Genomic DNA, 24,512 nt, shown 5'->3' with positions numbered 1-24,512 from the left:
GGTCTGGCCCATCTCTCGCTCCTGTGCCGCGGCAGTCACCCGGGCCGTCTTCCATTTTGTCTGGAGGTCCAAAATGGAATGTGTCCGCAGAGACACAATGTACAAATCTCTGGGCAGTGGAGGAAAGGATATTCCGAACGTGGCCCTCATCCTGATGGCCACCTTTGTGTGCGGCTGCATCAAGCTGTGCACAGACCCCAGGTACGCAAACACCAAGTGTCACTACGTGCTGAGGTTCTACCTGTCCCCGGTGTTGCGAAGGATGGGCCTGGCCATGCTGCCGCGAAACGGCCCCACCAGCTGGACCATACCTGTCCACCTGTCCTTCGTGGAAAAGTTTTTCACAAAAAACCCGTTTGACCACAAAGCCATAAAACAGTGGTCAGCACGTAAGGTCCTGGACGCCCTACGAAAGAAGGAGAGGGTGGACCCTGTCAGGCGGTTCCCTGAGCAGGCTATCGAACTCATTTGGCAGAACGTCTCATCGCCAGAGCTTACACACAAGCACCAAGACGTAGCTTGGTTGGCGGTGAGGAGGGCCCTACCCGTCAGAGTGTTCATGCACAGCCGACGCCTCAGCAGCACGGCACGGTGCCCCCGGGCCGGCTGCGGGGCGGACGAGACTGTCACCCATTTCCTTCAGGATTGCGCCTTTGCAACGTAGGTCTGGAAAGAGATGCAGTGGTTGCTGTCGAGGTTCATCCCAAGCAGCTCCGTAACACAGGACTCTCTGCTCTACGGGCTGTTCCCAGGGACACACACCGAGACAGACATCACCTGCTGCTGGAGGGCCATCAACTCGGTCAAAGACGCTCTTTGGTCTTGCCGAAACTTGCTGGTTTTCCAGAACAAGGAGATGACCACGTCCGCATGTTGCAGACTGGCGCAATCCAAGATCCAGGAATACGTGCTGAGGGACGCATTTAAAATTGGTGCAGTCGCCGCAAAGGCACGGTGGGGAAGGGTCACAGTTTAAACACGTAGTGACACTTGGTGTTTGCGTACTGGGGGGCTGTGCATAGCTTGATGCAGCCGCACACAAAGGTGGCCATCAGGATGAGGGCCACGTTCGGAACGTCCTTTCCTCCACTGTCCAGAGATTTGTACATCGTGTCTCTACGGTCACAGTCCATTTTGGACCTCCAGACAAAGTGGAAGACGGCTCGGGTGACTGCCGCGGCGCAGGAGCGTGAGATGGGCCAGACCTGCGCCACATACAACAACACCGAGAGCACCTCACTCCTGATGACCAAGTTCTTGCCTGTGATGGAAAGGGAGCGCTGCTCCCAAAATGCCAGTTTCTGTTTGACCTTGGCAATACGCTCGTCCCAGTTTTTGGCGCACGCCCCGTCCGCTCTGAACCATATTCCCAGCTCCTTCAGGAAATCTGGCTTGACGGTGAAGGGAATGGAGGCTCGGTCGGTCCAGTGGCCAAAGAGCATGGCCTCGCTCTTAGTGCGATTGACCTTTGCTCCCGAGGCCAGTTCAAATGGTCGCAGATTGCGAGCAACCTGCGGACCGACTGCGGATCCGAGCAAAAGACGGCGACGTCGTCCATGTACACGGAGGTCTTGACCTGAGCGCCTCCGCTGCCTGGGATCGTCACCCCTCTAATGCCCGCATCCTTCCTGATGGACTCGGCAAAGGGCTCGATACAACACACAAACAAGACAGACGAGAGAGGACAGCCTTGCCTGACTCCAGATCTGATTGGAAAGCTTTGAGTTTCCCACCCGTTGATTAGAACTGCACTACTGATGTCTGTGTAGAGCAGTTTGACCCAATTGCGGATACCCTCCCCAAACCCCATTTTGGAGAGCACGTCCATCAGGTACGTGTGCGATATCCTGTCAAAGGCTTTCTCCTGGTCTAAGCTGATTAAGCAGGTGTCCACCCTCCTGTCCCGCACGTAGGCGATGGTATCTCTGAGTAGCGCGAGGCTATCAGAGATCTTCCTGCCGGGGACAGCGCAGGTCTGGTCCGGGTGAATCACCAGCTCAAGAGCAGACTTGACCCTGTTGGCGATGACCTTTGACAGGATCTTGTAGTCCACATTGAGCAGCGAAATGGGCCGACAGTTTTTGATTTCCTCCCTCTCCCCCTTCTGCTTGTAGATGAGGGTGATGATGCCTTTCCTCATCGATTCTGACATGCTGCCGGCCAGAAGCATACCTCCGTACACTTCCAGCAGGTCTGGGCCCATCCAGTCCCACAGAGCCGAATACAACTCGACCGGTAAGCCGTCGCTTCCAGGAGTTTTATTCGTCTCGAAGGACCGGACGGCCTTTGTCAGCTCGTCCAGGGTTAGCGGGTGGTCCAGACTCTCTCGCTTGCCGTCGTCTAAGACCTCCGAAATAGACGACAGGAAAGACTGGGAGGCCGTGCGGTCTGTGGGCTTGACGTCGTACAGCCTGGCATAGAAGGATTTGCTGATCCTCAGCATGTCAGGCTGCGAAGACGTCACAGAACCGTCTTCTTCCTTTAGGCTGGTGATCACAGAGCTCCCCCTGTGTACCTTTTGGAAGAAGAAGCGCGAGCACGTCTCATCCTGCTCGACGGAGCGGACTCTGGAGCGGAAGATGATCTTGGAGGACTCCGAGGCAAAGAGTGAGGCTTGCTGGCCCTTCACCTCTTCGAGTTCCTCCGCGACATCGACCCCCATCGACTGCAACAGGAGCAGGTTTTGCATATTCGTCTGGAGTTGGGACAATTCCCTCTGTCTCCCTCTCGCCTCCTGAACACCTTTGAGGATGAAGAACCTCTTGATGTTCGTCTTGATTGTTTCCCACCAGTGCATCAGGGAATCGCAGAGGGGTTTTACAGTTCTCCAACCTTTGTAATCCCTCTTGAGTTCCTCAACGTTTTCCGGAGTCAACAGTTTCACGTTCAGCTTCCATATCCCTCTGCCAACTTTCTGGTTTTCCTGTGGGCGACAGTCGGCCAGTAGGAAGCAGTGGTCAGAGAAGGACACCGGCGTGACGTCGGTGGATCTGACCTTGAGCGTGTGGGACACAAACAGGAAGACAATTCTGGAACGGACGGACCCGTCTGGTCTTGACCAGGTGTATCTGCGCGGTGCTCCGTCTGCAGGGTTGCTGAAGACGTCGCACAGCTTGGCATCTTTTACCGCATCCATCAGGAGTTTGGACGTGGCGTCCAGTTTGCTGTCGGCTCTGTTGGATCGTCCAGCCGCATCGATGATGCAGTTGAAGTCAAAGGAAAGGTGTAATGATATAATGTATAGTGCCCTCTAGCTAGGAGGTATGGCACCCTTGATCTGTAATTAAGATACTGGCTGTATGAGGAACCCCATTTTAACTGCGCATGGCTGATTGAAATCTCCAGAATAAATAGTTAAATTGAACTAAGAGTGTTCAAGAGACTATAAAATACAGGAGTGTAAAATCTACTCTTTGTATACGAAAATAATGGCACATGATTCATAGCACCAAAATTAGTTCAGGGTGCCAAGACAATACAAAAATATGCACAATGCATATCGATACAGATATAGGGGATAAAAAGTAAAATTCATCTCTCATGTTTTATCGTGTTTATTTTCAGAAATTGGATAGATTCTCTGTCTCATTATGCTACCAAGAACTTTCTGCGAGCTGCAGACCTGGGCATGCAATTAAATGAAGCAATAATTGTGTGTAATGCAGCAATCTACCTGTGGAATTATAACAACCACCTATTAGTTGCTGGGAGATACAAGGAGCTTGTTGAACCATTCTGGACAGTACTTGATAAATTAAAGCAAACAGGACATTGTGGGTAAGTTTTACTTGTCTAATGCTGAATTATACAGGGCCAGGTTTCCTCTCCCAGCACTGCCCCAATGCAATCCGTGTGGAATGCACTGGAAGTGTGAATCAACACACATCATCATAGGCAGTCCCTCGGAATCGAGGAAGATTTGCTTTCATTCTTAACACGAGTTCTTGGGTGGCTGCACTACCAGAAGCTAAACACCTACATTTGGTCTTGTGCCTAATTTAAATAAAGGAGACTCCATATGGATGCAATTGTGGGGCATTTTAAGCCACAGCTATGAAGACAAGAGGAAGTATGGGTGCATTCTCAGCCTTAAAGGCATCAGCATATTTAAATTTAGCAGGCAGAATTAAACCCTATGTGAGAGCCAGAAGATTTTTTTGCAGGTAATTTAGCAGGATTATTATCTGAACCCCCTTCAAATGAAGAATAGTAAGTTTAGAAATTAATGTATGTGTGCCTGAAACTCTGATTTGCATGCCAATGGCCTTTATGCTTATTTAAAGATGCTGTCACCTGTAAATGAATGTGTACTGCTGTGCCATGGCTGGAATTGCAAGCGGCAGTTTATACACCTCTACAGTTTGTTTTGGAGGGAGCTTAAAAGAGGGGGGCACTGTGGTGTCAAGCAGTAGGTGGAGGATAAGGATATTGAGTATGGGTATGAAGAATGATGGCATTGCGTCCATCAAGGGTTCCACTACTTTTCTCCAGCTGCCCATCCATTCAATGCTGTTGGCATTTTCGGGAAGTGGCCAGGTTGCTTGACCGCCACTTGACACTCGGTGTTGACCAGTCACAAGTATTACTGTCTACTGTCACTACGTAGCAGGTTTTAACACCTTACCTGACTCTCTACCACACATAAATTGCTTCTTTATAACTGTAATCCTGGAATATTGCTGTGGAAAAACTAAGAACACTACATAACCAAAACTATTTTTGCTGCACTGTAGGGAAACTGTTCTTTTAGTTATGCTATGCAATAGCCTATGTCAGGGCTTGATTCAACCTTGGATACCCAGCCCAATTAACACTGAAAAAAATGAATCTGGAAAGCGTTCCCCAGCTTCTAGGGTGAAAAAGCCACCTGCAAAGAAAATGGAAAAAACAACCATTTCAAATATTGTACCTGTTGACCCTGAAGGTATTCCTCACATAATTGAAGCTCTCCAGGTATGGAAATTCACTAGCTAATTTTAGCAGTTATACCATTAAAACTGTTATATTGATATATTTTGAAATGCCTTCACAAAATGTAATTCTTAAGCATCTTGTTTTAATTAAAATGAAAATTGCATGATAATCAATTGTAGAAATGCAATTAGATTAATAAAGGCGTGTTGGATATTTGTTACATATGGTAGAAAATAAATGCTGAAAGTATTCTACAAGTGTAATTCAAAAGATTGGTTCTGACAGCTGGTGTTATGCCTGTTTATATAAAATGCTCCCCTCCTAAAACTATACAATGTTGCTATGCTCTGGAGGATAATGAAGAGCAATAACTCCTTTCTTAGTCGAGTTCACTTTGTTCTTCAAATGATTTGAATCCTCCGCACAACACAATTTCTCTCAGTCTTCACCAAAGGCACTACAAGGGTGGTTTTATTAGGAGGGGAGGAGTTATTAATGTGAAGTGATTAATTTAAATTACCTTCAAGTCAAAGTGATCCGGAACATTGACAAGGCCCTGAGTTTCATGCAATGTGGGAGCAGGAGACAACATGCAGCACCTCGCTTGCCAACACCACAATTACATTTTTAAGTGTGTGTACAGCATAAGGTTCTCCTAGACTCTTATGAATTCTGCACACAATATAGTATATCACTAAAAAGTAAGGTTAGCTAATTACCTATGTATCATTAAGCTGAATTAGCTCTGGAGCTGGTTTGGCACTGTTCTGTGGTTCAGATCAAATCAAAGAAGATGCCTTTGATTACTTTAGTAATTACGTTGATTAGGATTCATTTTCAATAAGTGACAATTATTTAATGTTTATTTGCTCAGTGTATTTTAAGGTTATTAATAGTACTAACAGAATAACTAATTTAATGTTGTTTGGACTACAGATCTGTGAATATGCATTAAACATTACAAATGGGAGTGTACCCTCTGATGTTGTTCCTATTGCTGTGAGACATCAGATTATTGTCACATGGGTCACAATAAAACAGCTTCTGCAGCAACAGATAGGACCAAATCTGGGAAATGATGATGAAAAGGTAAAACAATTTGTGCCTGAAGCTGCGATATGTTTGTCATTGGCTTTCACGTTACTTTAAAGCTCCATCTCCTTTGAATGAGTTTGTGTTGCTGTGCCATAGTTGGGATGGTAGCAGTATGGAGACTGGAGTCTGCTTTGCAGGGAGCTGGTAAGAGAGTGGCACCATCGTTGCAAGCAGTAGGTGAAGGAACAGAGAAAAGAAATGTAGATATGAAGAATAGTGATATGGGTATGGCTTGATTGTGAGGCTTCTTTTTGAACTCTTAACTGGTATGGTCAGAGAAAGGGGCCATTCCTACTTGGTGGTAGGGAAACAGGAGAGACCCAGGTGAATGACTTCAGCATCTGTCAAATTGTTTCCCTTTGTCTTCCTCCAAATAAGCCACATGTAAAAAGGGGAGTGGGATGGTGGTACAGTCAAAATAAAGACCATCTGTAAAATATTGTCCTGTCCCTTAAGAATGAACAGCAGCTCAGGAATCATTATCACAAGGTTTTTAATGAGGGCAGTTTTCCGCTAAACTGCTCCTGGTGCTATTAATGGAAATAAGAACATCAGAAATAGCAGCAGGAGTAGGCCATATGTCCCCTCAAACCTTAAGATTCAGTAAGATCATGTCTGATCTTCGACTTCAACTTCACTTTCCAGCCTGATCCCCATATCGCTTGACTCCCTTAAAGTTTGAAAATCTATCGATCTCAGTCTTGAATATACTCAATGACAGTCCTCTCGGGTAAAGAATTCAAAAGATTCACAACACACTGAATGAAGAAATTTCTCCTCATCTCAGTTCTAAATGACCGACCTTTTATTCTGAGACTATTGGCCACATTTTTGGGTGGTTTGCGACCGGGTTTTCGCCGTGTTTTGACCCGCCCTGGCGAAACCCCAGTTGCTAAGACCGGTCGTGATCCTCGGTTCCTTGTTTGCGGTGGCGCTTGGAAACACCGCCGAGGAGAGCTGCACCGGACATGCAACAACTCGGATTACATTACCGTCTGAGTTTCGGCACTCACCCGACCCATATGTTGCTCCCAGAAGACCGCAAGTGCAGACCTGCCAGCAGCGGTAAATAGAAAACCCTGAAAAAAGGTAAGTGAAAGTTTTTATTTATTTATTTTTTGCCCTGATTTGTTAGTTAAGGGCCTTGGTAATGTTTCTGAATGTTTTTTTGAATTCCTGCCCCCGCCCCCCCCCCCCCCAAGGCCTCTCTCGCAGCGCTCCCTGCTCTGTGCTAAAGTGCTAAAGTAGGTGAGGATCGCGTTTTTGCGCTCCGAATAATTGTGCAACGCCTCCCTTTGTGATGCGCAGACACCAAGTGCTGAAAGTTAGGCCTTAAATCGGCAATGCATCGAAAACGGTAATTTTCATGTAACGCTTATATTTTCGGCCAAAAACGGAGAAACCTGAAAATCCAGCCCATCGCCCCCTACTTCTAGACTCCCCAGCCAGGGGAAAAAGTCTCTCAGCAACTACATTGCCAAGCTCTCTCAGAATCTTATGGCACTGAAATTCCAGCCTCCCCGGATCCGTACAGAGTGTATACGGGCCAGAGATGGCATCGCAAAAGATGGTTTTCAGCGCGTAATGCGCATGCACCGAAAACCAACTTTTCCAACCTGTCACATTTTAGCTTGATTTTAGATTCTTGGGGAGAAGGACGTTCCCACAGCAGAGATTGCGGTATCTGCCTATCTCTTGCCCTGCGAATGTCCTTAAAACTCTTGTGCCTGGTAAAAGCAGGCGCATAGCCGACTTTTACCAGCGTGAGAGTTTTTAAACATATCAAAAATATAAAAATAACATTAAAATGTACATATTTATGTTAAAAACCCTGTCCACTCAGGTAATTTTATTTTAAACCATAATTAAAACTTTTTTAAAAAATCAGCAAATATTTTTTTTTCAAAAACATTTCTATCAACCTTAATTTCTATAATGTATTTATGTGAGGTGTTTTTAAAAAAAAAAGATTGGTTTTTGGGGGTGCTTCTCTTTCATCGTAATAGGAGTCTCGGACTTATGAAACTCCTATTACGATGAATGAGAAAATACTTAACCGTTATTGGGTGTATATGGACCCGGGATGCCAGGCCCACGTGACTCCTACAGACGTCCCAATGTGAATGCGCTCCGTTGCGCAAGAAGAGGTGGCCTTGAGTCCAGAATCTCTGGTGAGCGTTTGACCAAAAGATAAGTGCGCATCTTGTAGGGTGTTTTGTGTGCCCCGTGTCTCTATGACTCTCCCTTGAGTCGACCTGTGCTTTAAAATTCCCCGGTTCAGGTTGGTTCCCTTTGGACGGCGGGAGTTTTGCCAGTAGTTCCTGCCTAGCCCGTCAATGAGTGGGTAATTCCAGAGAGAGAGAGAGAGAGAGAGAGAGAGACCAAGGTCAGATAGGTCTTCTCCTATGCCCGATGCGCAGCGTTCCCAGCGGGATTACTGTGTAACTCGGCCGTGAACGGATGCCACCCGGTTGGTCTTCCGAATTATACCGCGAACCACAAGCCCCACAACCCCCAAGTTCGGACCCAAGGAGTTACTATGGATAGATTATAATTGACTCAGATAAAACAAAATGGTTCAGGTCGGTCATAGATCGATTCCTTTTATAACACTCACAAAACGACAACCCCTCGCTTACGGCTTAAAGAGTAGGTGACTGTCTTAAACCTTAGACTAAATACCCACTCTGTTTGTTATGCTAAACCAACCCCCTTCCCAGAATCTAAACCTAGATAATGGAAACCCTTCTAACTAAACCCCTCTCCCGGTTTGGTCAGAACTCACACTTTCAAGCTTCCTCACACACACACACATGTTAGCCTGCGTCTTGGACACTTGCAGTTCCTCAGCAGCTAAACACGCTGACAGTCTTGGGAATTTCTAGAGGTGTATGCTGGATATAATTATCAGCCCTTGTCGTTGATTCATGTGGTCCCGGGTCCGTTCGGCTCTCAAGACAAAACCGTGCCTAACAGAGGCATGTGATGAGGCCTAGAGAGTTACCTTCAGGTGGTACGGCGAGGCACTCACTTCGGGTGTCCTGGAACGTTGGCGGACGCGTAGCCACACGGGGAACTCCGTTCCAGATGGTGGAGAAAAGTAAGCCACCAAACCCCCAAAGTTCAGCAGCTTTATACCCCAGATAATACACAAAATTGGCTAGACGATTCCTGGTTACCATGGTCGCAGAGATGCTAATTGGTCTTCCTGGTGATGCCTCTGTCCGAGATTGGTCATCTCGATGAAAACAATGGTAGGCCATTTCTATAAATGAGCAGTTCTTGAAGTGCTAACTGTTCGTTGAGTTCTTGACGACTCCTTCATTGAAAGGGTCCAGAGATGTTACATTTGGCCTGCAAACCTCATTGTCCATCCAGACATACCGGCTCCATGGACAAAAGGCATTTTTCCACAAATCACACAAAGTTCAAAATGAAAAGACCTCTGCCTTTCATGATGTCAGCGTTGAGACTGGTCCCATGGCAACCTAAAAGACAGGCAGCTCCTGCTAACTTCACAGAAACCAAAAATCAATGCTTTTAAAGTCCAAATGTCCAAACTCCATTTTGAAACACAGCCCATGTGCATCTCCATTTTAAACGGGTACAGATGCATTTTAAAAGACCCAAAAATCGTTCCAGCCCATATACCTATTGATGTTGGCACCGGCCAAATCCTACACCCACCTCTGATAATAACTGCACCAAACCTACGGCAGAATTACCACGCAACCGGTGTGTGGATGAGACCCCAGTCTTCAGATCAAACCATAACTATCTTCCCAGGAGTTTCCTGAACTAAAACACACAGTTTCCAAAACTTGGACAACGAAAGAATTCCCTGAAGGTCCAATGACTCCAAATCTTTAAAACTCGTTACAAGATGGAGGCAGAAAAGTCTGTCTCCCTGAGTAATTCATAATGATACAAGGGAAAAAGTAAGTTGTTTTTCCCCACAGCATTTCTCAGAAATGAACTTAAGGCGGGTACCCTCTCCCACGGCCGCCAATTTTAATTACACTAGACGACCACACTTTGGGCACCCTTGTACATTCCCGTAAATGCATTAAAACCCGCGCACCACACCCGACGCAACATGTACAACAGACTGGGTCAGCCCCGCTGGCCACCCGAAAACGCATACATCCGACAGTACATTCACAACACATTTATAGCAACGGTGAAGCAGCTTGTGAAGTCCGAGGCTGGTAATGCAGCAGTCTCAACCACCGATCTCAAACTGCCTTCCCTCATTGCCTGCAGGTCACATAAAGCAAATATAAAGTTATGACGCACTGTACAATCACCAAAACGTGAGCGACGACTCGAATCCATGGTGGGATTTCTATGCTGAGCCCAACAACCCACCATGGAGGAGATACCAGCTGAGTGATCTCCTTCTCGATCTCCCCGTTATGCTGTTTCAAAATAAAAAAGGGAAGGTGGCTCAACCGTGGCTATCAAGGGAAATCAGGGATAGTATTAAAGCCAAGGAAGTGGCATACAAATTGGCCAGAAATAGCAGTGAACCTGGGGACTGGGAGAAATTTAGAACTCAGCAGAGGAGGACAAAGGGTTTGATTAGGGCAGGGAAAATAGAGTACGAGAGGAAGCTTGCAGGGAAACATAGAAACATAGAAACATAGAAAATAGGTGCAGGAGTAGGCCATTCGGCCCTTCCAGCCTGCACCGCCATTCAATGAGTTCATGGCTGAATATGCAACTTCAGTACCCCATTCCTGCTTTCTCACCATACCCCTTGATCACCCTAGTAGTAAGGACTTCATCTAACTCCTTTTTGAATATATTTAGTGAATTGGCCTCAACAACTTTCTGTGGTAGAGAATTCTACAGGTTCACCACTCTCTGGGTGAAGAAATTCCTCCTCATCTCGGTCCTAAATGGCTTACCCCTTATCCTTAGACTGTGTCCCCTGGTTCTGGACTTCCCCAACATTTGGAACATTCTTCCTGCATCTAACCTGTCCAACCCCGTCAGAATTTTAAACGTTTCTATAAGGTCCCCTCTCATTCTTCTGAACTCCAGTGAATACAAGCCCAGTTGTTCCAGTCTTTCTTGATAGGTCAGTGCCGCCATCCCGGGAATCAGTCTGGTGAACCTTCGCTGCACTCGCTCAATAGCAAGAATGTCCTTCCTTAGGTTAGGAGACCAAAACTGTACACAATACTCCAGGTGTGGCCTCACCAAGGCCCTGTACAACTGTAGCAACACCTCCCTGCCGCTGTACTCAAATCCCCTCACGATGAAGGCCAACATGCCATTTGCTTTCTTAACCGCCTGCTGTACCTGCATGCCAACCTTCAATGACTGATGTACCATGACACCCAGGTCTCTTTGCACCTCCCCTTTTCCTAATCTGTCACCATTCAGATAATAGTCTGTCTCTCTCTTTTTACCACCAAAGTGGATAACCTCACATTTATCCACATTATACTTCATCTGCCATGCATTTGCCCACTCACCTAACCTATCCAAGTCGCTCTGCAGCCTCATAGCATCTTCCTCGCAGCTCACACTGCCACCCAACTTAGTGTCATCCATAAATTTGGAGATACTACATTTAATCCCCTCGTCCAAATCATTAATGAACAGTGTAAACAGCTGGGGCCCCAGCACAGAACCTTGCGGTACCCCACTAGTCACTGCCTGCCATTCTGAAAAGTTCCCATTTACTCCTACTCTTTGCTTCCTGTCTGACAACCAGTTCTCAATCCATGTCAGCACACTACCCCCAATCCCATGTGCTTTAACTTTGCACATTAATCTCTTGTGTGGGACCTTCTCGAAAGCCTTCTGAAAGTCCAAATATACCACATCAACTGGTTCTCACTTGTCCACTCTACTGGAAACATCCTCAAAAAATTCCAGAAGATTTGTCAAGCATGATTTCCCTTTCACAAATCCATGCTGACTTGGACCTCTCGTATCACCTCTTTCCAAATGCACTGCTATGACATCCTTAATAATTGATTCCATCATTTTACCCACTACCGATGTCAGGCTGACCGGTCTATAATTCCCTGTTATCTCTCTCCCTACTTTTTTAAAAAGTGGGGTTACATTGGCTACCCTCCATTCCATAGGAACTGATCCCAAGTCAATGGAATGTTGGAAAATGACTGTCAATGCATCCAGTATTTCCAAGGCCACCTCCTTAAGTACTCTGGGATGCAGTCCATCAGGCCCTGGGGATTTATCGGCCTTCAATCCCATCAATTTCCCCAACACAATTTCCCGACGAATAAGGATTTCCCTCAGTTCCTCCTTTTTACTCGACCCTCTGACCCCTTTTATATCCGGAAGGTTGTTTGTGTCCTCCTTAGTGAATACCGAACCAAAGTACTTGTTCAATTGGTCTGCCATTTCTTTGTTCCCCATTATGACTTCCCCTGATTCTGACTGCAAGGGACCTACGTTTGTCTTTACTAACCTTTTTCTCTTTACATATCTATAGAAACTTTTGCAGTCCGTCTTAATGTTCCCTGCAAGCTTCTTCTCGTACTCCATTTTCCCTGCCCTAATCAAACCCTTTGTCCTCCTCTGCTGAGTTCTAAATTTCTCCCAGTCCCCGGGTTCGCTGCTATTTGTGGCCAATTTGTATGCCACTTCCTTGGCTTGAATACTATCCCTGATTTCCCTTGATAGCCATGGTTGAGCCACCTTCCCTTTTTTATTTTTACGCCAGACAGGAATGTTCAATTATTGTAGTTCATCCATGCGGTCTCTAAATGTCTGCCATTGCCCATCCACAGTCAACCCCTTCAGTATCATTCGCCAATCTATCCTAGCCAATTCACGCCTCATACCTTCAAAGTTACCCTTCTTTAAGTTCTGGACCATGGTCTCTGAATTAACTGTTTCATTCTCCATCCCAATGCAGAATTCCACCATATTATGGTCACTCTTCCCCAAGGGGCCTCGCACAACGAGATTGCTAATTAATCCTCTCTCATTACACAACACCCAGTCTAAGATGGCCTCCCCCTCGTTGGTTCCTCGACATATTGGTCTAGAAAACCATCCCTTATGCACTCCAGGAAATCCTCCTCCACCGTATTGCTTCCAGTTTGGTTAGCCCAATCTATGTGCATATTAAAGTCACCCATTATAACTGCTGCACCTTTATTGCACGCACCCCTAATTTCATGTTTGATGCCCTCCCCAACATCACTACTACTGTTTGGAGGTCTGTACACAACTCCCACTAACGTTTTTTGCCCTTTGGTGTTCTGCAGCTCTACCCATATAGATTCCACATCATCCAAGCTAATGTCCTTCCGAACTATTGCCTTAATTTCCTCCTTAACCAGCAATGCTACCCCACCTCCTTTTCCTTTTATTCTATCTTTCCTGAATGTTGAATACCCCTGGATGTTGAGTTCCCAGCCCTGATCATCCTGGAGCCACGTCTCCGTAATCTCAATCACATCATATTTGTTAACATCTATTTGCACAGTTAATTCATCTCCTTGCATTAAGACACAAAGCTTTTAGGCTTGTTTTTTTTAACACCCTTTGTCCTTTTAGAATTTTGCTGTACAATGGCCCTTTTTGTTCTTTGCCTTGGGTTTCTCTGCCCTCCACTTTTCCTCATCTCCTTTCTGTCTTTTGCTTTTGCCTCCTTTTTGTTTCGCTCTGTCTCCCTGCATTGGTTCCCATCCCCCTGCCATATTAGTTTAACTCCTCCCCAACACCCCTAGGACATTGGTTCCGGTCCTGCCCAGGTGCAGACCGTCCGGTTTGTACTGGTCCCACCTCCCCCAGAACCGGTTCCAATGCCCCAGGAATTTGAATCCCTCCCTGCTGCACCACTGCTCAAGCCACGTATTCATCTGCTCTATCCTGCGATTCCTACTCTGACTATCATATGGCACTGGTAGCAATCCTGAGATTACTACTTTTGAGGTCCTACTTTTTAATTTAGCTCCTAGCTCTTTAAATTCATTTCGTAGGTCCTCATCCCTTTTTGTACCTATGTCGTTGGTACCAATGTGCACCACGACAACTGGCTGATCTCCCTCCCTTTTTAGAATGTCCTGCACCTGCTCCGAGACATCCTTGACCCTTGCACCAGGGAGGCAACATACCATCCTGGAGTCTCGGTTGCGGCCGCAGAAACATTAAGACGGACTGCAAAAGTTTCTATAGATATGTGAAGAGAAAAAGGTTCGGAAAGACAAACGTAGGTCCCTTGCAGTCAGAATCAGGGGAAGTCATAATGGGGAACAAAGAAATGGCAGACCAATTGAACAAGTACTTTGGTTCGGTATTCACTAAGGAGGACACAAACAACCTTCCGGATATAAAAGAGGTCAGAGGGTCGAGTAAGAAGGAGGAACTGAGGGAAATCCTTATTCGTCGGGAAATTGTGTTGGGGAAATTGATGGGATTGAAGGCCGATAAATCCCCAGGGTCTGATGGACTGCATCCCAGAGTACTTAAGGAGGTGGCCTTGGAAATAGCGGATGCATTGACAGTCATTTTCCAACATTCCATAGACTCTGGATCAGTTCCTATGGAGTGGAGGGTAGCCAATGTAACCCCACTTTTTAAAAAAGGAGGGAGAGAGAAAACGGAATTATAGACCGGTCAGCCTGACATCAGTAGTGGGTAAAATGATGCAATCAATTATTAAGGATGTCATAGCAGCGCATTTGGAAAGTGGTGACATGATAGGTCCAAGTCAGCATGGATTTGTGAAAGGGAAATCATGCTTGACAAATCTTCTGGAATTTTTTGAGGATGTTTCCAGTAGAGTGGACAAGGGAGAACCAGTTGATGTGGTATATTTGGACTTTCAAAAAGCTTTCAACAAGGTCCCACACAAGAGATTAATGTACAAAATTAAAGCACATGGGATTGGGGGTAGTGTGCTGACATGGATTGAGAACTGGTTGTCAGACAGGAAGCAAAGAGTAGGAGTAAATGGGTACTTTTCAGAATGGCAGGCAGTGACTAGTGAGTTCCCGCAAAGTTCTGTGCTGGGGCCCCAGCTGTTTACATTGTACATTAATGATTTGGACGAGGGGATTAAATGTAGTATCTCCAAATTTGCGGATGACACAAAGTTGGGTGGCAGTGTGAGCTGCGAGGAGGATGCTATGAGGCTGCAGAGTGACTTGGATAGGTTAGGTGAGTGGGCAAATGCATGGCAGATGAAGTGTAATGTGGATAAATGTGAGGTTATCCACTTTGGTGGTAAAAACAGAGAGACAGACTATTATCTGAATGGTGACAGATTAGGAAAAGGGGAGGTGCAACGAGACCTGGGTGTCATGGTACATCAGTCATTGAAGGTTGGCATGCAGGTACAGCAGGCGGTTAAGAAAGCAAATGGCATGTTGGCCTTCATAGCGAGGGGATTTGAGTACAGGGGCAGGGAGTTGTTGCTACAGTTGTACAGGTCCTTGGTGAGGCCACACCTGAAGTATTGTGTATAGTTTTGGTCTCCTAACTTGAGGAAGGACATTCTTGCTATTGAGGGAGCGCAGCGAAGGTTCACCAGACTGATTCCTGGGATGGCGGGACTGACATATCAAGAAAGACTGGATCAACTGGGCTTGTATTCACTCGAGTTCAGAAGAATGAGAGGGGATCTCATTGAAACGTTTAAAATTCTGACGGGTTTAGACAGGTTAGATGCAGGAAGAATGTTCCCAATGTTGGGGAAGTCCAGAACCAGGGGTCCCAGTGTAAGGATAAGGGGTAAGCCATTTAGAACCGAGATGAGGAGAAACTTCTTCACCCAGAGAGTGGTGAACCTGTGGAATTCTCTACCACAGAAAGTTGTTGAGGCCAATTTTACTAAATATATTCAAAACGGAGTTAGATGTAGTCCTTACTACTCGGGGGATCAAGGGGTATGGCGAGAAAGCAGGAATCGGGTACTGAGGTTGCATGTTCAGCCATGAACTCATTGAATGGCGGTGCAGGCTCGAAGGGCCGAATGGCCTACTCCTGCACCTATTTTCTATGTTTCTATAAAAGTGCTTCTGTGACAATTCCATCTCCTTCAGCAGCTTTGTGAGATGTTCGGTCAGAGGTGGAATGTCATACCCGAACTGCGTTACATATTCATATCAATTAGTTACGGAATCATTTATGGTAAGCTGCACTGTGGAGGGTTCTGTGATGGGGAAAATCCATTCCTGAGCAAACTGAACCTTGGTGTGGGGTTTAAAGCAGAAGGGTGGATCGGGAACTGGACACCAGGTCTCGTTGTGGACCCTGTACTGAGACACACTGGTTGTGATATCGTATGTCTCCCTGCCTGTGTACGCCACCTGAGGAGGAACGTGGCCCTTGGCCATCACATCCATTGTACAATTAATGGCCTCCGCACCCTCTGATTCAAACCCACACACCGGTTGGTTAAACAAATTTAATCTCTCGGGACAGAGTATAACGTGTGCTCTCCAGTGCTGGCACCCATTAAGGTCTGTGCCTGCAATTGTGGCCCCCCATTTAACGACAAATGGTGAAGCCCCATGATGCTGCAAGTGTACTCCATCTCTTATCAGCCCAATATTTTGCAGCGCTCATCACCGGCATCCTGAGCACAATCTCCATCACAGTAAAATTCGACTGGCTGCAATTAACCGGGATCAGTTATGCCTCTGAGATCAGTCGGAGTTGGCACGGACTCATCGACCCCTTGTACAGGCTGAGCGCAGTGAGGTGCCTGTTGCTGACCCATGAAGGAACGCGACCTTGCTGAAGGTCCTCCAAATTACTGTGTCCTTCATTCAGCAACCAAGCACCGTACAACACACACTCATCATTTCGTGTCGCCTGAGCTGAGGCATTTCGATCTTCACGAATCAGACTGTTGATAGTTTGAGCATGGGCCTCCAGTTCTGCTATGACCTCTTTCAGGTGAATGGTCATGGTCTGGTCTTCCCGCAACTCTGATCCCTCCATGTCGTTACCCTCTACCAGTATCTTTCGCAGTTGGTCCCTTTAGGTATTTAACTGCATTTGCAACTGAGCATCGTCCATGTTGTTAATAAAGGACGTGCCAGTGCTGAAGGCCATTACCGCATCATTCACCACCCCTCTCTTATACCTCCCCGAACCTCCGTGATGTACATCCTATAAACCATCCTGATCCATGTCACCATAACTCAATTCATAAAACTTTCTAAACATCTCCTTCAGCAGTACTTCATACAAACGCTCTATTTCCGTCGGACACCATCGTGGCATTTGTAACTTGGTCAAGTTTAAACTCACTGAGGCGACCGAGTAGTATACATCGTAGTTTAAGATTTACCGATGGGGACTAATACCAATCCATTTCTAGGCCCAGGGGTTGTGGTGGGGCATCTAACCTCCGTCTCCTGTACCAGTGGGGCTGTGGGAAGGGGCTCTACTTCGTGTGCTAGCAACTCTGTGGAATTTACGGTATCTGGAGGGTCTGGGATCACACAGGCGCCCATACTCCATTACCAACTGATCCATGTCCCAGAGTCTTGCCACCGTCGCGAAAGCGCGACCGACACGCCTGTCGGGCAGACCCATTCAGATCCCCACATGCACACGTAAATTCCTTCCTCTTCTTTCTATCATTTGTGCCAGCAGACTTCAAAGCTCCCCTTCGTTCCCGTAATCTGACGGTACGCATTGTTCCTCAGCCGTTCCCAGTCCGCGGATCGATTGCCCTTATCTTGGCTCAATTTCCTGAGCCACCACCACCGTCCCAGGGGTATGTGTCCCTCGCACCGCAAACATACACGCCTCCCCTCGGTCACACTAACCCATGTGGCCATGACTTGCAGCTCGGGGCATGGTATGGAAGCTTCACCATACGTGAAACCCTTGCCACTAGAGTACCACGTGGAATTGGACCTCAGCCACCCGGCCATCTTCCCTCGTGGAAGTAGGCTGCCACACCATCAGAAACTCCATTCCTACTCCCTTGCGCCCCGGTGGGTCCTTTCCCTCCTGTGCACCCATAGAGGAAGGATTCCTCTGTGTCCCCTCTCTCCATGCTGCACAGCCTGATGATTCCCACAAGTACTGTCACTGAGAACACGTTCATCTTTCTTCCTTCCCTTAAGAAAACCTGCACAACAAACAACTAAACAATTCCGTCCTATGAGAGGGTGTTTATCCTCCACAGATCCGAAGGTGAACAAAACAAAACGAACAACAAACAAAACACCCGCAAACGCAACCTTTAAAGAAGGAAAATGTACAAAGCTGGACCTGCTGGCCCCAGCCCTAGAGAGCCCCACGACCTAGGTCCGGTGAGTAAGGTGGCGTCCCTGGCGCCCTTGGCTGCAGGATTCGACTGCCCATTCCTAGTATCCCTGCTACCGGATCGTCCCACATCCAGGGAGGGAGACTCGTCTCAATCATGCTCATAATTGTACCCTTGTGGCGCATGGCCTGCATGACTTCCTCCTTGGGCTTAAACAGCTTGCACTGATTAAAGTGGAACCACTTCATGTGCCTAGTGAATTTTATGGCATTGACTATAAGACTGGCTTTGTCCACAATCGCGTATAGTCCCATGTATAAAGGCTCAAACACCCCAACCGAGCATTGTTATAGACCATGACATGATCCCCTACCTCCCACTCGTGTGTGTGCTGGGGCTCGAATAACAATTTGTTCCGGTAATGTTGTATCCCCAAGTTGTGGGCTGCCCGCCTGGAGACCTGTTTTAAGGTTGTGTACAAGTTTTGAACGAACATATCCCAGTCGACCTCCTGGAGCTGAGACTTGGTGAGGACCGGCGCCAACACTTGGGTTGGGGTACGCATGGTCCACCCGGTCATTACCTCCTATGCGGCCACAGCTGAGGGAGGATGTAAGGGGTTTCTGCACATATTTAGTGTGTGCAGATAACAATCCCAACCCTCAGCGCAGGAAGGCTACTTTGGGAGGGTAGAGGGACCTGCCTTTTCTACCCGCTGCCACGTGGTCTCAGTCCCGGGTGTCCCGCCCCTCTTTGCTAATTCGCCTGCCCTCTGGTTCCCCTCCCCACGGAGTTCTGTCTTTGAATGGGCCTTTGCCTTGTGGATGTAATAATCCCCTCTATTCTTAGTGGCCTCTAAGATTTTGTGGAGCAACCATGCTGTGGCCAGGGGTCTCCCATCGGTGGATTTAAACCCTCGCCTTGCCCAGATTGCCAAGTATTCAGTGCAAGAGTTGCACGTAAACATTGAATCCGAGCAAATGGTATATGGAGGGGGAAACTCTTCGGGGTGAGTCACCACGAAGGCCACGGCCACCAGTTCAGCGTGCTGAGCGCTCATGGTGCTGGGGAGTTTTATGACCTTCTCTACCTGAGCAGTCGGAGCAACCTGTGAGCCGCTCCCCATTGGACACGGTACTGGAAATATCCATGTAAATATCCCAACCCGTCGGGTGTATTCCAACCCTGAGTCCCTCCTCCACGTCCCATACCCCTTGCACTGTGCATGTGTGCGCCGTCCCGGGGTACATGTTTCTTGCAAGTTTCGGCTCAGTCAACTCCTGCACTCTGAGATTAAGCTGCGAGAGCAATAGTGTCCAGCAAGCAATGCGGGCACTGTTCACTGTCCCATCCTTAAACCACCTATCCAAAAGCATCTGGGTTGGCATGTGATGCATTAGGAGGACTAGCAGGGAGAATCCCGTGAAGAGCTGCGAGTGCTTCATGGCCCAATGCATGGCTAAAAGATGCCTTTCACAATTGGAGTATTCTCTCTCCACATCTGTGAGCACCCTGGAAGAGTACACCACGCGTCTCAGCTTGCTGTGTCGCTCCTGGAGCAACACCGAGCTCAAGCTGCCCACTGGCTGCTAGCGAGGTTCTCGGCATCGAACCAGGCATCGGCCTTGGCTCAAATACGTGGGAGGCTTTTCGCAACCAGGGTCCTTAGCCAGTAATTACGGACCTCCCATAGCAGATGCACTTGGTCCGGTGTCCCCACCATGGCCTTAGCGTAGACGGGCCAGAGCCTGTCGGCAAATGCAATCAGCGCTTCTCCGGGCATCTGCAGGGTATTCTCAAGTATCATCATCATAGGCAGTCCCTCGGAATCGAGGAAGACTTGCTTCCACTCTTAAAATGAGTCCTTAGGTGGCTGAACAGTCCAATATGAGAGCCACAGTCCCTGTCACAGGTAGGACAGATAGCCGTTGAGGGTAAGGGAGGGTGGGACAGATTTGTCGCACGCTCTTTCCGCTGCCTTGGCTTCATTTCTGCATGTTCTCGGCGATGAGACTCGAGGTGCTCAGCGCCCTCCCGGATGCACTTCCTCCATCCAAGATGGTCTTTGGCCAGGAACACCAAGGTGTCGGTGGGGATGTTGCACTTTATCAGGGAGGCTTTGAGGGTGTCCTTGTAATGTTTCCTCTGCCCACCTGTGGCTCGTTTGCCGTGAAGGAGTTCCGAGTCGAGCACTTGCTTTGGGAGTCTCGTGTCTGGTATATGGACAATGTGGCCTGCCCAGCGGAGCTGATCAAGTGTGGTCAGTGATCCAATGCTGGGGATGTTGACCTGGTTGAGGACACTGATGTTGGTGCGTCTGTCCTCCAGGGAATTTGTAGGATCTTGCGGAGACATAGTTGGTGGTATTTATCCAGTGACTTGAGGTGTCTACTGTACATGGTCCATGTCTCTGAGCCATAAAGGAGGGCAGGTATTACTACAGCCGTGTAGACCATGAACTTGGTGGCAGATTTGAGGGCCTGGTTTTCAAACACGCTTTTCCTTAGGTGGCCAAAGGCTGCATTGGTGCACTGGAGGCGGTATTGAATCTCGTCATCAATGTCTGCTCTTGTTGATAAGATGCTCCCGAGGTATGGGAAATGGTCCACATTGTCCAGGGCCGTGTTGTGTGGCGAAGACAGGCTGCTGGAGGACCTTTGTCTTACGGATGTTTAGTGTAAGGTCCATGCTTTCATACGCCTCAGTAAATACGCAGGCTTCGTCCGCATACTGTAGCTCGACGACAGAGGTTGGGTCCCCTGTGTATGGTCCATGGCTCGTAGGATTTCCTCCTTGAGCCCCACAAGAGTGCCTCATCCCGCCTTAAAGGCAGCGGACAGGCTTTGGTACAATGTCCCTGCTAGAGAGAATAAAAGTAACTTTTGCATTTCCGCATCGTTACACTCGTTTAAGCCCCCTATCTGTTCTACCTTAGCAAAATGGACTGTGGTCCCCTTTGATGCTAGTTTTTCCAGCCCCTCCAACAACACTTGGAGCTGAGGAATCGTGAATGGGACAACGTAGTCATTTTGGAGCGGGCCCGCGTCACCGTTGGGTGCCAGCGGTCCATATCTCCGCTGCCGCAATGGACACATGGGTCCCGGTTGCTCCCTGCTCACTGGTGGAGCTATTTCTTCCTGTACTGCTACCGGCACTTCTGCTGGGGACCTGGGATTCACCTGGTGCCATTAAGCACACCATGCCACTAGCCCCAGCCAAAGCCCTTTGTAGCTCCCTGATCTCTTCCTCGCACTGATCGTGACTACAATCCTCAAAAGCCTTACTCCTAGCTACCCTGTAGGCGGTCTTGATGTCATTAAACTGGCTTTCCAGCCCTTTCGCTTTCGCTGTTAGTCGGGAATTTTCTTCTCGGAGGAGTTGCTCGTTGAACTTAGCCTCGGTAACCTGGCACTGTAAATTCTTCCTGGTCATCCGGGAAGATTCTTCTGCAACCCTCCTTTCCTGCTTTTCTAGAGCTAATTCCTCCACAAACTGCTGACCCACTATACCACGTGTGTCTGATTCCTTTTCAGACTCCTGCAGCTGCCCCTGAAGTCTGTTTACCTGCTTCCTTCACAGCTGAACCTGTTTTTGCAAGCTAACGAGCCAAATTGCCTTTTCTTTGGACTTCTTATGCTCCTTTCCTCCTGTCCACTCAGCTGCCCAATCCTGAGGACTGTCTGAGTGTAACATATCCAGCACCCACTGCTGGGACACGTTAATTTTGATGAACACGTGGGATGCGATCCTATCTTCCAAACCTGATCGCACCGTTTCAACCTTGGAGTCAATTGAACAACCCATGCCCTCGCATCCTGCTGCGATTGCCATTTCTGTAGGGTGTTTTGTGTGCCCCGTGTCTCTGACTCTCCCTTGAGTCGACCCGTGCTTTAAAACTCCCCGGTTCGAGTTGGTTCCCTTTAGATGGCAGGAGTTTTGCCAATAGTTCCTGCCTAGCCCGTCAATGAGTGGGTAATCCCACAGAAAGAGCGAGAGAGACCAAGGTCAGATATGTCTTCTCCTATGCCCGATGCGCAGCATCCCCAGCAGGATTACTGTGTAACCAGGCCGTGAGCGGATGCCACCCGGTTGGTCTTCCGAATTATATCACAAACCACAAGCCCCACAACCCTCAATTTCAGACCCAAGGAGTTACTATGGATAGATTACAATTGACTCAGACAAAACAAAACGGTTCAGGTTGGTCAAAGATCGATTCTTTTTATTACACTCACAAAACGACAACCCCTACTCCACTTGCTTACGGCTTAAAGAATATGTGACTGTGGGCACAAGCTTAAAACCTTAGACGAAATACCCACCCTGTCGGTTACGCCAAACCAACCCCCTTCCCAGAATCTAAGCCTAGATAATAGAAACCCTTCGAACTAAACCCCTCTCCCGGTTTGGTCAGAACCCACACTTGGAAACCTTCTTACACACACACATGTTAGCCTGCATCTTGGATACTTGCAGTTCCTCAGCAGCTAAACACGTTGGCGGTCTTGGGGATTTCTAGAGGTGTATGCTGGATATAATTACCAGCCTTGTCGTTGATTCATGCGGTCCCGGGTCCGTTCAACTCTAAAGACAAAACCGTGTCTAACAGAGGCATGTGATGAGGCCGAGAGAGTTACGTTCAGTTGGTACGGCGATGCACTCACTTTGGGCGTTCCTGGAGAGTTGACGGATGCGTGGCCACGCGGGGAACTCCATTTCAGATGGTGGAGAAAAGTAAGCCACCGAATCCCCCAAAGTTCAGCATCTTTATACCCCGTATAATACACAAAACTGGCTAGGCGGGGTCAAACAGGGCAGCGTCATCGCTCAACCCTCTTCTCAATCTTCCTCGCCGCCATGCTCCACCTCACAATCAACAAGCTCCCCACTGGAGTGGAACTAAACTACAGAACCAGTGGGAAGCTGTCTAACCTATGTCGCCTCCAGGCCAGGTCCAAGATCACCCCAACCTCTGTCGTTGAGCTGCAGTATGCGGACGACGCCTGCGTCTGTGAACATTCAGACCAGGATATAGTCAATGTATTCACTGAGGCATATGAAAGCATAAGCCTTACACTTAACATCCGTAAGACAAAGGTCCTCCACCAGCATGTCACCGCTGCACAGCACTGCCCTCCAATCATCAAGATCCACGGCGCAGCCCTGGACAACGTGGACCATTCCCCATATCTCGGGAGCATCTTATCAACAAAGGCAGACATCGATGCTGAGATTCAGCATTGCCTCCAGTGCTCCAGTGCAGCCTTCGGCCGTCTGAGGAAAAGAGTGTTTGAAGACCAGGCCCTCAAATCTACCACCAAGCTCACGGGGCTGTAGTAATACCCGCCCTCCTGTATGGATCTGAGGCAAGACGATGTATAGAAGGCACTCAATTCGCTAGAGACATCACCAACGATCTCTCTGCAAGATCCTGCAAATCCCCTGGGAGGACAGGCGCACCAACATCAGTGTCCTCGACCAGGCTAACATCCCCAGTATTGAAGCACTGACCACACTTGATCAGCTTCGCTGGGCAGGCCACACAGTTCGCATGCCAGATACGAGACTCCCTAAGCAAATGCTTTATGCGGAGCTCCTTCATGGTAAACGAGCCAAAGGAGGACAGCGGAAACGTTATAAGGACACCCTCAAAGCCTCCCTGATAAAGTGCGACATCACCACTGATACCTGGGAGACCCTGGCTGCAGACCGCCCGAGGTGGAGAAAGTACATCCGGGAGGGCGTTGAGCTCTTCGAGTCTCAACGCAAAGAGCATGAAGAGTCCAAGTGCAGGCAGCGGAAGGAGCGCGCGGCAAACCAGCCCCACGACCCCTCCCCTCGACGAATGTCTGTCCCACCTGTAACACGGTCTGTGGCTCTCGTATCGGGCTGTTCAGCCATCAATGAACTCACTCTGGGAGTTGAAGCAAGTGTTACTCGATTCTGAGGGACTGCCTATATGATAATGATAATACACAAAACTGGCTGGGCGATTTCTGGTTACCATTGTCGCAGAGATGCTAGTTGGTCTACCTGGTGACGTCTCTGTCCTGGATTGGTCATCTCGATGAAAACAATGTAGGCCATTTCTGTAAAAGAGCAGTTCTTGAAGTGCTAACTGTTTGTTGAGTTCTTGACTGCTCCTTGATTGAAAGAGTCCAGAGGTGTTACATTTGTCCTGCAAACCTTATTGTCCATCCAGACATACCAGCTCCATGGACAAAAGGTGTTTTTCCACAAATCATACGAAGTCCGAAATGAAAAGTGTTGTGTATGCAAT

General features: G+C 48.0%; 1 protein-coding gene across 2 annotated transcripts in view; it reads left to right on the top strand.

The window, feature by feature from the left end:
- LOC139260323 (cilia- and flagella-associated protein 46) overlaps nt 1-24,512 on the top strand; it is a 681,403-nt gene that overhangs the window by 179,332 nt on the left and 477,559 nt on the right. For both annotated transcript variants that reach the window (XR_011592768.1, XM_070876797.1), the window contains exons 18-20: nt 3,565-3,777; nt 4,734-4,953; nt 5,851-6,003. Coding sequence is in view for 1 of the 2 variants with exons in the window: in XM_070876797.1 (XP_070732898.1) it covers nt 3,565-3,777; nt 4,734-4,953; nt 5,851-6,003 (586 nt within the window). In the remaining variant the exon portion in view is untranslated. The remainder of the gene's footprint in view (nt 1-3,564; nt 3,778-4,733; nt 4,954-5,850; nt 6,004-24,512) is intronic.

This window comes from Pristiophorus japonicus, chromosome 3 (genome assembly GCF_044704955.1).
Source record: "Pristiophorus japonicus isolate sPriJap1 chromosome 3, sPriJap1.hap1, whole genome shotgun sequence".
NCBI classification, from domain to species: Eukaryota; Metazoa; Chordata; class Chondrichthyes; family Pristiophoridae; genus Pristiophorus; species Pristiophorus japonicus.
The sequence above is the reverse complement of the archived record's forward strand: the minus strand, read 5'-3'. Positions and strand labels throughout refer to the sequence as shown.